The following is a 16,946-nucleotide window of genomic DNA, read 5'->3' as shown; positions in this document are numbered from 1 at the left end:
ATGCTGTGCTGTCGCACGTTGGGCCTGTGTATAAGACTGTAGACAGGACATAAATCTGTGTGCCCAACAGGACGTCGGGGCTGCCTCAGATTAAAGGCCTTTAGATTTCCTTAAAACAGAGCCCTTAGATTGCTTAAAGGTTCAACAAAGTTCTTTATTATTGAAAACAAACAGGTACTTTAAGGCTTTCTTAACAGTCTATTGGTTCTCTCTCAATCTTGTCCACAGGGAACAGGCACTATCTTAATAAACTGTATTTTAGCTAATGGGGAAATCCTTAACTTCTAATCTGGGCAGTCTGTCTTTGCCTCTGTTGGCGTGGAGCCCCTGCACCCGGTACCAACGGCTTCCACAAGTGACCCTTACCAAGCAAAGTTTGTAGACTTCCAGGGGGAAAGGAATTCAGGTTTCTGTGATGGCTGACTGAAGTCCTTCAGCAAAGGAACTGTAGGGCTGTATAACCCCAGCCAAGCTGTGGGCTGTATATCTCCCCGGCCAAGCCATTGAAGACAAAGCTTTCTACAGGAGCTCTTCGTATTATGTCCTGTATAATACACTCCTTTATGCTATTTGGGCAGGGGGTCAAACAATCCCACCACTGTCCCTCCTTTAATAAGGAATTCACACCACTTAGGCCCCTAGATAACACTTGAGGGGATGTCTCTTTATTAAAACCTTCGCTGCCAGCATAAACTAAAAGAATCAGGAACCCTCTAGCTATTTAAACTAAGAAAAGGCTTTTTTATTACACCAAGTACTGTGTCTTTTAGAAGGGCTTCTTTATAAGAAAACAGATGAGGTTGAATTAAATGGAAAGGAACTAAATCCACAAAAGGCACGTGACTCAGGCTTAAGTTTTAAAAATAACAAGGAAAGTTTATTGAAGTAAAAGTTACAGAATGAAGGGAATGCAGTTTCATAAGCTTGGTTGTTACAATTAAAGTGTTCTTGTTCTTAAAAGCGTAACGGTTGCATGAGAGAATGGTTCTATCTTTGTTACAGTTCCTATTACAAAACCCAGCTATTTCTTTCTTAAATAGCTGTAACTAGTTTGCCACAGCCTACTTCGCTGTGCAAACTTCAGGCAAACTGCCTATTCTAATCAGGAACTCCTACAAGCTTCTCTGATCCCACTCTGACTCTAACATCAACCAGAACTGAACTGAACTGACTAAAAGAAGCTTCTCACTTTCCCTCCAACATGCTAACTCCGCCCCCCTTTAACAAACCAATCCTGGCTGTTTCAGGGCTGGCCCAGGCCTAGGCCACTCCCCCTCTCTGAACTGGAGCTTTTCCCTAAACCAAAATGGCTCCTGCCGCTCCCTGCCAGGCCTTCTAAGCTGAAACTACCTAGCCTGTCTCTCCTAGGCCCTGCCACCCCGGCTGGCAAGGTAAGGGATCTTCACATCCTGCATGAAAGGCTTCTCTGTGTGGACTGACCCAAAAGGGCTCCTATTCCCTCCAAAAACCCAAAAAGGGGGCAGGACCAGGGAACCTAACTATAATTGACAGGTGGCCTGCCCTATGATTGCAGCCAAAAGAAGCCACCTATCTGCAGAGTCCCTGAAACTTAGGACTACTACAAACATTCAATGCAAAGCAAACAAAATTGGAGCTCCTGGTACAGCTGTACCTGCACAGATGCAATTCAGCCAACAAGTGATGGAGTGCTTTCATTGTGTATTTCCTCGTGACAGGAGGCCTGAACTTGATGATTTTATGATTCAAGATAGTGTGTGTATGTATATATATATATTATATATTATTTATTTATTTATTTATTTACTTTGCTTAGATACAGCGGTATATAAGCAAAGTAAATAAATAAATTATATATATATATATATATAAAATGTCAAAATATCAATTTCTGTTGATTCGTTTATTGGTTGGTTTGTATGACAAAGGCTCCTACATGGATTGATTGATCTAGAAGGAAAAGGAGGGAAGGAAGGAAGAGAAAGGAAAGGGGAAAAGATATGAGAAGAGGAAAGGAAAGGACCAGAAAGAAAGGAAGAGAAAGAAAGGAAAAGGAAGAGAGGGAAGGGGGAAGAAAGAAAAAGGAGTGGTAGGGGGAAAGGAAAGGTAAGATCAAAGGTATAAATAAAAGGGAAGGGAGAAGGAAGGAAGGAAGGAAGGAAGGAAGGAAGGAAGGAAGGAAGGAAGGAAGGAAGGAAGAGAAAGAATATGGTGAAAGCAGATGGGGAGCAGCACTGTCAGATAGATAGATAGATAGATAGACAGACAGACAAACACACTCTTTCAATAAAAAAAACTATGTGTGCATGTGGTTTTTGAACAATGCTAGGATTGTAACTCCCATCAACCTTAACCATAACAGCTAGTATTGAGGGATAATGGGAGCTGGAATCCCACAACATCCAGGATGTCACATGTTATCCGGCCCTGACCTGTGCTGTGTCACTGGTGTGTTGCCTTCATCTGGCTAGTTCTTAGTGGCGGTTGATGTCTTACTGCCCTTAATACTGGTTTGCAGCTCAACTGCTCATGTGACTGCGCTGTAATTACAGAGAAAGCCAAGCTGGCAAAGGTCAGGTTGTAATTGTCTTGACCTTTTCGGTGGGGGGTGGGGGGGGGGGGGAGAATAAACTTACAAATTTCAGCAGTAATCTGGAGCAAAAATATTTATAGAGACTGCCATCTTGCCCTTTATCACTTTGACCCACGATTTCTGTCTTGTCGACAACATTCGCCACATAGGGCTGACAATTCAGGGCAAGAATGTATTTGCAGGATGAGTCACCCCCAATCTCTTTGGACATTGACGCAAGACCATGACAGCATTCTTGGACTTGGGATAAGAGACTCTTGAAGGTACAGAAGGCATGTGTCCTCTGTGCCTTGATGCAATCGTGACAAGGCTATTCGCTTGGCTACTGATACTGGCCACTTATCACAAGCTCTTCTGTACCTATCTGAAGCAGTGTTAAAAATTTTCCTTCTTGAGTGGATCACAGCCGTCATTCAGAAAAGGATAATCTTTGTCAACTCCTTTTGTTTGACCTGGACATTTCTCTTTTAGGTTCTTCTAAGGCCACAATTGGTCAGACTTTACCTAAAATACAGTGTCCAGTTCTGATCAACACCATTCAGGAAAGACATTGACAGGCTGGAAGGTGCCCAGAGGAGGAAAACCAAAATGGTGAAAGGCCTGGAAGGCAAGTCTGATGAGGAGTAGTTGGGTATGTTTGGCCTGAAGAAGAGAAGGTAGAAAGGGAACATGATAGCTTTAAACATTGAAGGGCTGACATATTGAAGTTTGTTCTCAGCTGCTATAGTAACTAGGACAATGAATTTAAATTTCAGGAAGAGAGATTTTGCCTAAATATTAGATGCTGCCTTCTTTGGATGTTTGCAGAAATTGAATTGCCATGTCGAGAGTGCAAAATGGAATCGGGCTAGATGGACCTTGCGGTCTCTTCTGACAATGATTCTCTCTATAATTCTGTAGTCTTACCTTCAAACTCTTCTGTCTTTTCTTTATTCTTGATTGGAAGTTGTCTCCTGACAAGAGGAAGCTGCCTTGTACTGAATTAGACTGTTGGTCTGTAAACCAATCCAGTATCAACACTAATAGCCACACTGTGCTGCTGCAGAGAAATCTTCTCCAAACCAATCTGTGAAAAACACCCGGGACCACCTGTATGGATGGCATGCCCTCCACCCTTGAGTCCTGTCCCTTCCCCATCCCACTCTACTTGCTTTAAGGAACTTAAGTTTCATCATGTCCCTTGACGTTTTCCTAGGTTTTCTGCTCCCTGTGCATGGCAACTTTTCCAACCAACATCCTCCTATTTTGAGTGTCCACCTTTCCACCCACAAACCTCATCTGGCCAATTAAGGTCATACCATGGTTCCTACTCCTTTCTAATTTACCCCAACACAGGATCCTAACTCCTCCCCACCTCAAGAATGATACGTCATTTGCCTTTAAATTATTTTCTCCATAAAGCTTCTTTTGTGGAGTATCTCTGTCTGCATCCCGGGTCTTTTATTCTTGGGTACCCCACTATCTAGAACCAAGGGTTTTTAAATTGATTAATGCTGTACTTCTGTATGTTTCTTCATTAAAAATTGAATAAAGGAATTTCTTTAAATGTCCTTGTTTCTAGACTTGGGGCTACAGATGGAAGGATTTCTCCTATTGATAGAATCATTTCACTCCAGCCTCTCATAGTCCTGAGGGATGTGTTCCTTTCATTCAGATTCCAAATGTATATAGCAGTGCTTCCCAACCTGTGATCTGTGGACCACCAGTGGTCTGCCAGTACGAAAATATGATCCATGGTCTCACCACTACTATACTATTGCCTCAAACAATGTGGCAATGAGTGACTAGAATTGCAAAACCCTCTTACAGTGCTGAGGCAACGGGGATGTTGGGAGGGGAGAGGCTGACTACCCACGAAAGATTACTATTACCACATCAGCTCTAGATGATTAAATATAGTTTTCTGTGGGTGAGTAGATGGTGATTACTGAATGGCATATGTTCTGTATCAGAAACTAGAGCTGATGTGGTCTATCCAATGCAATTTTCTGAATCACAACCCCAAATAACTAAACCGAATCTAAAGTTGACCAAAAACTGACTCGTAATTCTTTTGGTACTAATGTTGGAAAGTGGTCTCTGGTCAAGTGGTCTCTGATGAAGAAAAGGTTGGGAACCACTGGTATATAGGTTTGCATATATATTTAATGCCCCAATCGAGTGTGATAATAATTTTTTTAGAGTACAGCAACATTTTTCCTGCTGTGATCTCTTGGGGTATTCGTAAGTACTTTCACATGCTGTAAACTTCTTTTTTCTGTTGGATAGATGAATCCAGGAGGAACTTCCAAAGGTGTATGCAAAACACATAAGAGAGCTTGCACGCAATGTAGGTTGCTTCTCTTTCTGGCATTTCTGAAATAGAGCTGGGGGCAGGGGAGATTACAGATGTCTGCTGTCTGTTCTTCCCACCATATTTTCCTTTCTCACAGAAGAAATTCGGAAGGGGAATATGACCTTTGGGTTGTTGTAGGTTTTTTCGGGCTATATGGCCATGTTCTAGAGGCATTCTCTCCTGACATTTCGCTTGCATCTGTGGCAAGCATCCTCAGAGGTAGTGAGGATAAATATGACCTTTATCCCAGAGGTTTTCTAGCCTTCATTCCTCTGTTACATTTCCAGTTAGCAGATTGAATCTACTCACTTCATCAGTATGACTATACTCCAAACTTCTTAAAAACTGATCAGAATATAGAAATCAATAGTTAAATATGGAATGATGATATTGAGTTGCCAACAGGCTGAAAAAGGTGGTATACAAATACAGTAAATAAATAAATTGAGGCAGGAACACACCATAAAGGATAACAAGTTATTTATGGGTGTTGTGGAATCATATTTCATTTCACCAAATCTTTAGCTGGGTTGGATCCATGCACTGCATACCAAAAAAGTCATTTTAACCCATTCTGTTACAAATCTTGAACACAAACTTTTCCAAACAGAATATACATGCATTTCATAGCCTCGTCTCCTTTACCTGTATAAATAATACCTGTCCCTCATTGGGGATGTTTATCTCAGAGATGACATATCATGTCACTCCATGACTGCCATCAAGTCAGCTTTGGCAGACAGTGAATGAGAGGCTTCCAAGGCTCCCTGCCATGATCTTCCCTATTAGGTCTTGCGAACTCAGGGCTGTGGCTTCCTTCTCTACCTGTAACACAGTTTCTCCTCTCTTCCTACAGCTTTTACAGAGAACAGCAAAGCCTTTTGATTCTCATGTAAAACTTTGGATCATTAAAGAAAAAAAATGTGTGAAGCACAACTGAAACGCTATCCTTCCCCTTTGTTAAGAAGTGGGAAAAAATCTTGCTACAAGATGCTTTTCATTTCAAAAGTAGAAGTGCCGTTGTGGCCACCAGGAAGGATGGGGTCCCCATAGGCGCAGTTCTCTTCCAGGGCCAGGTTGTATTCTTTTCCTCTTCCTCCTTTGTACGCGCTCGTCACAATCCGAAGCCAGCCTTGTTCCCCCTGTAAAATATCCATTTGTATTAGTAGAGAAATATGAGAATCGTAGAATCATAGGATCATTGAGTTAGAAGAGACCTTGTGGGCCATGTAGTCCAACTCCCCCGCCAAGAAGCAGGGAAATTGCATTCAAAGCACCCCCGACACATGGCCATCCAGCCTCTGCTTAAAAGCCTCCAAAGAAGGAGCCTCCACCACACTTCAGGGCAGAGAGTTCCACTGCTGAACAGCTCTCACAGTCAGGAAGTTCTTCCTCATTTCCGGTGGAATCTCCTTTCCTATAGTTTGAAGCCATTGTTCTGTGTCCTAGTCTCCAGAGCAGCAAAAAAACAAGCTTGCTCCCTCCTCCCTATGACTTTCCCCCACATATTTATACATGGCCATCCTCTCAGCCTTCTCTTCTGAAGGCTAAACATGCCCAGCTCTTTCAGCTGCTCCTCATAGGGCTTGTTCTCCAGACCCTTGATCATTTTGGTCACGCTCCTCTGGACACATTCCAATTCGTCAACATCTCTCTTCAATTGTAGTGTCCAGAATTGAACACAGTAAGCCAGATGTGGTCTGACCAAGGCAGAACAGAGGAGTAGCATGACTTCCCTGGATCTAGACACTATATTCCTATTTATGCAGGCCAAAATCCCATTGGCTTTTTTTGCCGCTGCATGTTCAACTCGTTGTCCATGAGGACCACAAGGACTAATGAATTTGATCCAAAATTTGTGTTTCTTATGATGGCAACATTTTAAAAAATGTCTGCATATTTCTTGACAGACAAGTCAAGGCCCTAAGGGAAAATGCAAATAATATTTGTGGTTTGGATTAAGGCAGCACAACATGGATGTCTCTCCAGGCATAACACTGGTCAGTAGTCCGCCAGAGCTTAGCTGATAGCCCTATTTCATGGATTTTATGGTGGTACATTTGGCCTACCAGTCCCAAATTATCTAAGCTGGTTCAGTAACACTGTAAAGCAGGCATGGGCAAACGTGAGCCCTCCAGGTGTTTTGGACTTCAACTCCCACAATTCCTAACAGCCTGCCGGCTGTTAGGAATTGTGGGAGTTGAAGTCCAAAACACCTGGAGGAGCCACATTTACCCATGCCTACTGCAAAGAGATCTGTGCAGGAAAATACAGGCGCACTCTTCTGCAAACCACTGTTCTGTACTACCAAAGTCTACCATGGTCTATTTGGGAAATTCAAGCCCCATCCCAATGCAATGCACCTACACCTCCACCCCCAACATTTTCATTATATATCCTCTGAAAGAGGTCCATCTTGACCTCCTTCAAAGGATTTTGCCCAATCCAACCAAACCTACAGAAAGTATTTGGATTCTTACCCAGGGCTCTCCCCAAGAGTTCCGTACAATCCAGTATTCAGTTCCATTTTCTACTCCCCAGCCAGCAACAGAGACAATGTGGTTTATTATGCGCAATAGTTTAAATTCTGAGTAGAGTCCTCCAGTGTATTCATCCAGCTTTGATGTGGCCATAATCCCACAACTGTTGAAACATGATGAACAACAACAAAAATCTTTTAGGGTGCTAATGAAAACATTGTCCTAGATACTTCTTCTTGCAATATCTAAAGTTGCATGTTCACTGGCACAATTGAGGGTATATGTTGCCAACTGGATTCAAGCTTCAAAAGCCTTTTGTTGACAATTTCCCCACAGATTTTACAATAATGGTGAAGTCTATGTTGGACAAATCTGCTCAGAGCCAATTGCAGCCATTGGAATGCTATGAAAGACAGTCAATTGGGGAGAAAATAGTAATAACTTAGAGCAATGGTTCCCAACTTTGGTTGTCTGGGTGTTTTAGACTTCAGTTTCCAGAATTCCTGACCACTGGTCAAGCTGTTTGGTGTTTCTGGGAGTTTTAGCTCCAAACACCTGGGGGACAAAAGGCTTTTTTCCCCGTGTCAGGAGCAAGTTGAGAAACTGCAAGTCGCTTCTGGTGTGAGAGAATTAGCTGTTTGCAAGGATGGACTGGTTGGATCTTCTTGGACTGCGAGAAGATCCAACCAGTCCAACCTCCAGGAAATAAAGCCCGACTGCTCATTGGAGGGAAGGACACTAGAGACAAAGTTGAAGTACTTTGGCCACATCATGAGGAGACAGCAAAGCCCAGAGAAGACAATTATGCTGGGGAAAGTGGAAGGCAAAAGGAAGAGGGGCCGACCAAGGGCAAAATGGATGGATGGCATCCTTGAAGTGACTGGACTGACCTTGAAGGAGCTGGGGGTGGTGACGGCCGACAGGGAGCTCTGGCGTGGGCTGGACCATGAGGTCACGAAGAGTTGGAGACGACTGAACGAATGAACAACAACAACAAACCCAAATGAACCGATAGATCACCATAGTCTCTCATTCAATATAGAGGTCATTATGAAGCCTGAGTACTAGATCCAGGGAGGGATCTTGAGGGTAAAAGGGCACAATGAATGACAGGAGCCCTAGGGGTTGGAATTGTTGGGTCAGCTTAGATAGAAGTTATATCCCGCCTGCATCACAGGCACGGCTGGCGGGGACGAGGGAGAGGGCCTTCTCGGTGGTGGCCCCCCGGCTGTGGAACACTCTCCCGGCACACATCAGACAGGCGCCCTCCCTCATGTCCTTTCGAAAAAGCCTTAAGACCTGGCTGTTCGAGAGGGCATTTAATTAAGTGCTAAGCAACAACATTACGGTAATGAGAACTGGAATGGTATAAGGAAAATGAGACTGGCTATGATTCAACTAAGAGACGAAGCGGATTTTTATGTAGTTTGTATTTGTTGTATAGTCATATGTTGTTGATACTGGCCTCTGTAACTGTCTTTTTATGTGTACTGTACACCGCCATGAGTCGCCCGTAAGGGCTGAGAATGGCGGTCAATAAGTGCATCTAATAAATAAATAATAAATAAATAAAAAATAATAAAAATAAATAAATAAAAATAATTTAAATAATTTTTTTAAATAATTTAAAAAATAAATAAAAATAAAAATAAATAAAAAATAATAAATAAATAAATAAATAAAAATCACGAGTTTTCCCATCCCAGTAAATCTCTAGGAGAACTGAGGCACCAAATCCTGGCTTTGGCATACTTTCTTTCTACAGACGTTCTTGGTCTGCTAGTACAGGAATGTTTGACCTTGCTGAATTGGTGGATGTGAGGGCTCCAAATTCTTTGTTCTTTTCTTTGGCAAAGCTTATGAGCTAATTCCCAAACAATATAGTCTTTATAAAATAGAATATTTCAGGGTCTCAAACCACCTGAATATAGGCAGTCCCCAAGTTACAGAGATCTGACTTACAAACAATTCATACTTAAGGGTGAGAAATCTTCCCCTTGGAAGGGAAATTCATTCCTGGAAGAGTTATCATGGGGAAAAGGTGTCTCCACTGAAGCTTTCTTGCCAATCCTTGTTATCATAACTTGGGGACTGTCTGGGCTTTTAACTTTTAATATAAATTTGGGTGTATAGAAATGTCTCAGAAGATGGAATTCTGATGAATTTCAGCATTTGTGGATTAGCTAGCATACTCTAAACCAGTGCCACTGAACAATTCATAGAGAATGACTAGCAGGAGATGGTATTCTGTTTTGTTTTTGTTCCAACAAGCTAGTCTTCCCAGCAGCACCATTTCTGGTTTGCTGGGGGAGAAATAATCCAGAGTGTCAGGTCATGACAGGTTTGCTAAACAAATCACAACGTCAACATAGCTTATTTGTTTAGAGCCTCCCACTGCTTGAATTCCTGTGGTTTCCTGCCTTGTTGTGTAGTGTGTACCAGGACACTCTGGCAGATAGTTCATGGGATTCCAGTGGTTGTTCTACAGTTTCCTGCCATTGAGGCTGCATTACTGTACCTGATTGGGCCATTTGCATAGATTTCTGCCATCATTTTTTCTCTTCCACTGATCGTTCCATAATCTGCCACTTTCCAAAGGGTGTAGTTCTTCACCACGTGGCATTTGTCAAAAGTAATGCATGTTCCGCACTGATTAAATTTCTTGCACTCTACAAAATTTAACAAAAATATTTAATTGATGCAGAAAGTAATCTCTTTTCCAATTGCTGTACACAATAGGATGAACTTCTCCAACACACTGTTTTCTAATTTTTAGTCTGTCACAGTAGACATATCCAAGCAATATTGTGTTTGTGTGTTCAGAAGGAACTGGGGGGTTAAAATTCTCAGCCTCTCAGAACACACAAAACTTTAAGGACAGGGTTGTTGTAGGTTTTGTAGTGAGGACCTCACTACCTCTGGGGATGCTTGCCATAGATGCAGGCGAAACGTCAGGAGAGAATGCCTCTTGACCATGGCCATATAGCCCGAAAAAACCTACAACAACCCAGTGATTCTGTCAATGAAAGCCTTCGACAATACTTTAAGGACAGGCCTTCTCAGCTTGATCTTCGTTGCAGAAACTGAGCAGTCTACACTGTTTCTTCCTGTGTACTTGGAGTACTTCTACATGGTAGAATTAATGCAATTTGATACCACTTTAACTGCCATGGCTTAATACTATGGAATCATAAGAGTTATAGCTTTATATGCTCTTCAACCTTTTCTGCCAAAGACTGCTCATGCACCACCGAAGGATAAATCCCAGGATTCAATAACATTAGTTCCATAGTGTAGATGTGCCCCCAGTTGTACGTAGTTCAAGTGCTATGAGTGTTATGAGAGGGCTTAAAAGATCGAAAACTGGATATCTTAAAATATTCTATAAATAATGCCAGGGCATTTTACTATCTATAGTACCAAGCATACTTGGTAAGTGTCAGATTAGCCCCTACCCTTCAGTCCTTCTGTTCCAACCTGAAACTACATTGGTCTACATTTCCAAAAATCCTCTAGGATATTAAACATTCTGGTTGAGAGGTTCTAGGAACCATAACCCATAAAAGTAATTTCTGCAAGATTGGGTGGTTATAAAAGTTTATGCTTGGTAGTGATTGCATTGTCTCTGGGACCACAGTGTCTTCCGCTTAATACTACTATTCCTACTCCTACTCCTACTCCTACTAATAATAATAATAATAATAATAATAATAATAAACTTTATTTATATCCCGCCATCATCAGGGCAGCTTACAAAGGCACTCCAGGGTGCATATATAACATACAACAAATAAAAATGGTACATAAGTATTTAAAAAGTCACATAAAATTATAACAACAACCCCTGTCAATACATATAGCATAACATCAAAATAATACAATTTTAAAAACAACAGTAGATAAAACTAGCAGCCATCAATTCAGAAGGAGGCTCCTTCTTTGGAAGCTTTTAAACAGAGGCTGGATGGCCATCTGTCAGGGGTGATTTGAATGCAATATTCCTGCTTCTTGGCAGGGGGTTGGACTAGATGGCCCATGAGGTCCCTTCCAACTCTTTGATTCTGTGATTCTATTATTTTAAGTGTCAACTTCATATGAACCCATTCAGCCCAAAAGGTCAAAAGCCTGTTTGAACATCCATGTTTTCAGGTTGGAACAAAAGGATTGAAGAGTAGGGGCTAATCTAATCTCTTGGGGGGGGGGGTATTCCAGAGCTGGGGGACCACCACCGAGAAGACCTTCTCTTTCGTACCCACCAAATGCAGTTGAGATGGAGATGGGACCAAGAGAAGGGCTTCCCCTGTTGATCCCAGAGCCCGTGACAGTTCATAGAAAGAGATGCGGTCTCAAATATAGGTTGGGCCCGAAGCATATAGGACTTTATAGGTAATAACCTGCACCTTGAATTGAGCCCGGAAACTTGTCATGCATACACTTGGCTCTGTAGTTTTCTGACTTTGTCTTTTGGGAGGCAAGGCCAACTAAACTGATGTAACTGGTCCAGTTGATGGCCAAACTGGTGTGGCTGGTTCAGCTGATCAGCTGACAGGTTTCAGCACTTCACAAGGAAGCCCCTATGCCCAATGCTGTATGCATGACAAAACCCTATCTAGAGAAAAAGCATCCTTAGCACATACAACTATAACTTGCCCTACCATCAGGTGGGATGGGGTAATTACAAATAGAAAGAGGAAGGAAATAAAGGAGAGAGGGAATGCACCCCAGGATTTCCCCATAATCTCACTTTGGTCCTTGGCCTGGTAATTGTTGCAGGTCTCGTCCGGGATGCCGTGGTGATGCGCATACTCCCAGACAGCCAGGTGGTCCCCTCCGTGGCAGCTCCCTGCCTCGGCACAGTCAAGGACATGCTGGACAGACAGGTAAGCCGAGGGCCAGGCACCTTTCCTCTTGATATTGATGCGATCTGGAGAGAGGAGACAACCATTGCAGAATTCTGAAGTTCAGATAAGTGTGGCAATGGTGGGAGATACTGGGAAGTGAAAGATAGAAGCTTGAATTGGTGGTAATGGAGGGTAAGAAGATAAGGGTTTTAACGTGAACAGAAAACAAACTTAGGATCCAAGCAATGAGAGCAGATGAATTAAAAAAGTACAGCTCTGTGAGTCAAGGAACAAGTATCAGGTCATTTGATGGGTGGCAACTTTTGATGTATCATTTGTTGGCACTGTATTATTACTGCAAGAAATGGGAAGGCTGTTTGTGGGAGTTTGGCCTCCCACTGCAAAATACTTCAACTGGCTTTAAATCTAAGACAGGCAAAGTACAGCTCTGGGTCCCAAAGCTACCAAACCTTTCCATACGGAAAAAAATTGCATTGACTTTGGAGTTATTTTTCTGTCTGAAAACAAGCCAAAACTGACTTCAAATGGCTGCAAATGTGGCAGTTTAATTTCCAAAGCTAATCAAAGCCATTTCTCCTCAAATAAAGAGAGCCAAAGGGCAAACATAATCCCAAAAATCAGGCGGAACTCATGGAACATCTCTGCTGATATACTAAAATGTAGCCATAGGCTTGATTCTCCCAGAACATCTTTTTTCCCCTTCACCTTTTAGTGGAAGGTAAAAACTTTTGCCATCTGACAACTGACGAGTTTTGAGGTTTTTAAAAGCCGTATGATTAGGATTATAAATTGATATAAAGTTTGAATACATTTTAATATTATTCAGTGTTTAATGGTTTTAATAGTATAAATTGTTTGATTGTTTTTCAAGTTATCTATTTCCATTTTATGTATTCACATTGTTTTTAATTAACATTGTTTTCTATGTGATGGTTAGTTGCTCTGAATCCCTCAATTGGGAGAAAGCTGGGACAAAAACAAAGTAAATAAAAGCAAATACATAAGAAAGAATGATTTGCTTCTCCTTGAGGCCTCTTGGAGTGTCAATTAGTTTTGTAAATAGGTACCAGTGTTTGTTTGTTTGCATTATGGGCAGTTTATGTAACCTCCAGAGCAGGCATGGGCAAACTTCAGCTCTCCAGGTGTTTTGGACTCCAACTCCCATAATTCCTAACAGCCTATCGACTATTAGGAATTGTGGGAACTGGGAGTCCAAAACACCTGGAGGGCCAAAGTTTGCCCACGCATGCTCCAGAGGATCCTGGGACTAAAACCTGACCACACATCCAGCACTCTTACTGTTCGGAATGTGAAGAAAGCACAAGAAAGCAACCAAAATCCCACTATGAAAACCACTTACCCGCCAAGGCACTGGTGCTGCCGTGAGCCCAGCAAGAGCCGCAATACTTTGGGATGTGCTGGTTCCGAGTGGAGCTCACGTAGTTGACTCCATCTATATTTCGCCAGTCCCAGCTCTTTGGGAGCGTTGAGATGTTCAAACATTCATGTGGACGAGGGTATGTTCTGTTTGAAAATGTAGGGAAGAAGAGGAAGAGCAAGTTAACACTTTTTTCCCCCATCCTCTGGAATGAGGAACAAAGTCATCCTCTCCTGACCTCCGTTTCTTTGCTTGGTTGGCAGTCACAAGACTTTTCCTTGAAGTGAACTTCCTTCCAAATATCCATGCTGGCATACTTGCTTTGGAAGTGAGTTACACACTTTTGTGCCTTTGTATCCTATTTCTCAAGGGCCTCAATAGGATGATGGTGTTGCCTTCAAGACCCACTTGACTGTCTCCGAATAGGCACCTGGTTTTCCAGATAAGTGGTCCATTACTCTGTGCCTTGAAGGGTGTCTCAGAAATTGAAATTTTGATTTGGCACTATTTGAGAACAGCGAAGACTGTACGTTTACTGTGGAGGAAACTCTACTGAGTATCTTACGTTAAGGAAACATAGGCAGTGTGGACACAGCTGTGTAAAATCCACATTGAATTGTATTATATGGCAGTGTGGACTCAGATAACCCAGTTCAACAGATGTTCTGGATAATCTGCCTTGATATAGAATTTAATAGCTTTATTTGCCATTCTGTTATTGCACAATGAAATTACACACCTTCCCTCACACACAAGACAAAACAACACACCAACCCCTCCACACACACACCACCGCACAGCCCCCAATGCCACCTCAGTGCAAAACCAGAGTTTACCATAGCCACAGCGCTAGGATGAAAGCTATCCTTCAGTCTGTTTGCCCTTGTCTTTGTCACTTTGTACTGTTTGCCAGATGGCAATAATTTAAAAAAAAATATGCCAGGTGATATGGATCCCCAAGAATGCTCTGAGCTTTTTTTTAAGGCAGTGGGAATTATAAACTTCTTCCAACAAGGGGAGAGGGCAGCCAATGATTTGCTGTGCAGAAGTTTTGACCCTTTAGACTGCCTTCCTATCTGTTGGATGAATTTCAGCAAGAACAATTGTAAGATACTTCACTTAGGCAGGAAAAAATGAAATGCAAAGATACAGGATGAGTGATGCCTGGCTCAACAACAGTCCAAGAAAGATCTTGGAGTCTTTGTAGACATCAAGTTGAACATGAGCCAAGAGTGTGATGCAGCAGCTAAAAGGCCAATGGGATTTTGGGCTGCATCAAAAGGGGTCTATTGTCCATGATGGGGAACCTATGCATTTCAAGCATAGGTTCGCCATTTGCAAATGCATAGGTTCGCCATTTTCGATGACACGCAGCCGTATACAGAGACGTGGTTGCAGGTCAAACTGGTCACTGGTCAAGCAGGTCACTGATCACAGTGGTTCCTGATCAAAGTGGTTCCCAGTCAAAGTGGTGCCTGGACAAAGGGGTCCGTGGTCAAAGTGTTTTCTGGTCAAAGTGTTTCCTGGACAAAGTGATCCGTGGTCAATGTGGTTCCCGTTCAAGTGTCCCTGGTCAAAATGGTCCCTGGTCAAAATGGTCCCTGGTCAAAATGGTCCCTGGTCAAAGTGGTCCCTGGTCAGAGTGGTCCCTGGTCAAAGTGGTCCCTGGTCAAGTGGTGACTGGTCAAAGTGATCCCTAGTCAAAGTGGTTCTCCGTCAAAGTGGTCCCAGGTGAAAGTGGTGCCTGGTCAAAGTGGTGCCTGGTCAAAGTGGTCCCAGGTCAAGTGGTGCCTGGTCAAAGTGGTCCCTGGTCAAAGTGGTGCCTGGTCAAAGCGGTCCCTGGTCAAAGCGGTCTCTGGTCAAAGCGGTCCCTGGTCAAAGCGGTCCCTGGTCAAAGCGGTCCCTGGTCAAAGCGGTCCCTGGTCAAAGTAGTCCCTGGTCAAAGTGGCTCCTGGTCAAAAAAAAGATTGGGAACCACTGGTCTAAACACCTGGGCCAGGCTGGAGATTGTTGGTCCAAAAGAACTTCTGAGCATTCTCATTCCTAAAGAGCTTCTGAGATTTATTCTCATTCTAGCACAGCATTCCAAAGCCCTGGTCTAAGCCACAGCAGGAAGGTGGAAGGGATGAGGAGAGAAGGGAGGAAGGTGGAAGGGATGAGGCTAGATCAGGCATGGGCAAACTTCGGCCTTCCCTCCAGGTGTTTTGGACTCCAGCTCTCACAATTCCTAACAGCCTACCGGCTGTTAGGAATTGTGGGAGTTGGAGTCCAAAACACCTGGAGGGAAGGCCGAAGTTTGTCCATGCCTGGGCTAGATGGAAGGGAGGGAGGAGGAGGTAGGGAAGGCGGAAGGGATGCCTCACCTGAGCCCCGGGGTCTTCCCCGGCTTGGGCTGGTGGCAGCTTCGCCCTTCTTCCCAGGAGTGGCCGGCAGTGCCGAGGAGAAGCGGCAAGAGGAGGAAGAGGATGGGCGCGGGCATGGTCCCTCTCCTTCCTCCTCCTCCTCTTCCTCTTCTTCCTCGCAGGGCGGTGGCGGCAGGTCGGGTGTCGAGAGGAGCCAGGGCTGCGTCGGCTGAGTCTTGCGGGGCCAGAGGCTCTCTTGGCACGTCCGCAGCCTGGGAAGGAGAAGTCGGGCGAAGGAGGAGGAGGAGGAGGAGGAAGAGGAGGATGGGTCAGGCGCCCAAGGCTGGCAGCCACCGCCCTCCCTTTGGCCTGAGAGGGACGCAGAGGAGAAGGCGACAGCGTAGAGAACAGGCATGGGCAAACTTGGGCCCTCCCTCCAGGTGTTCACTCACATCTCGGCTCTTAGGAGTTGTGGGAGTTGAAGTCCAACACACCTGGAGGGAGGGCCCAAGCTGGCCCATGCCTGGTGTAGATTGTGCCTGGCTGGAGGGAAAAGGGAGGAGACAACAAGCGGAAGACTTCTCTCTGGCCCTCCTCCTTGATTTTGAACTAGTTTAGGAGGTACCCAAGGATGCTCAGGTTAGTTAATTCGGTAAGTATAAATATTAGGGAAAAAATATCATTTTTTTGGATTTTATAAACGGTTCCATTAGAAAAGGCATAAGGACCTACCATTAGATCTAAATGATGATATCTTGGTTACATATTTGACTTAGGTACGCAGGATATTGGAAGCAAAAAAGAAATACCAGATAGAATGGCTTTCATGGCCGGAATCACTGGGTTGTTGTAGGTTTTTTCGGGCTATATGACGTTTCGCCTGCATCTATGGCAAGCATCCTCACTACCATAGATAGAGTCAAAACGTCAGGAGAGAATGCCTCTAGAACATGGCCATATAGCCCGAAAAAACCTAC

At 43.6% G+C, this 16,946-nt stretch overlaps 1 protein-coding gene across 1 annotated transcript; it reads right to left on the bottom strand.

Moving 5' to 3' along the window:
• Positions 1-5,370: 5,370 nt before the first annotated feature.
• Positions 5,371-16,534, bottom strand: LOC132773092 (cathepsin Z-like). Its single transcript, XM_060772033.2, has 6 exons — positions 15,991-16,534; positions 13,610-13,773; positions 12,132-12,311; positions 9,906-10,056; positions 7,388-7,550; positions 5,371-6,049 (listed from the first exon to the last, which is right to left on the bottom strand). Exons 1-6 carry the CDS (start codon positions 16,104-16,106, stop codon positions 5,891-5,893), a joined length of 933 nt encoding a protein of 310 aa, XP_060628016.2. The 5' UTR covers positions 16,107-16,534; the 3' UTR covers positions 5,371-5,890.
• Between the last annotated feature and the right edge of the window lie 412 nt (positions 16,535-16,946).

The sequence above is a fragment of the Anolis sagrei genome, chromosome 4, assembly GCF_037176765.1.
Source record: "Anolis sagrei isolate rAnoSag1 chromosome 4, rAnoSag1.mat, whole genome shotgun sequence".
NCBI lineage: Eukaryota > Metazoa > Chordata > Lepidosauria > Squamata > Dactyloidae > Anolis > Anolis sagrei.
This window is presented reverse-complemented; position numbering and strand designations above follow the sequence as displayed.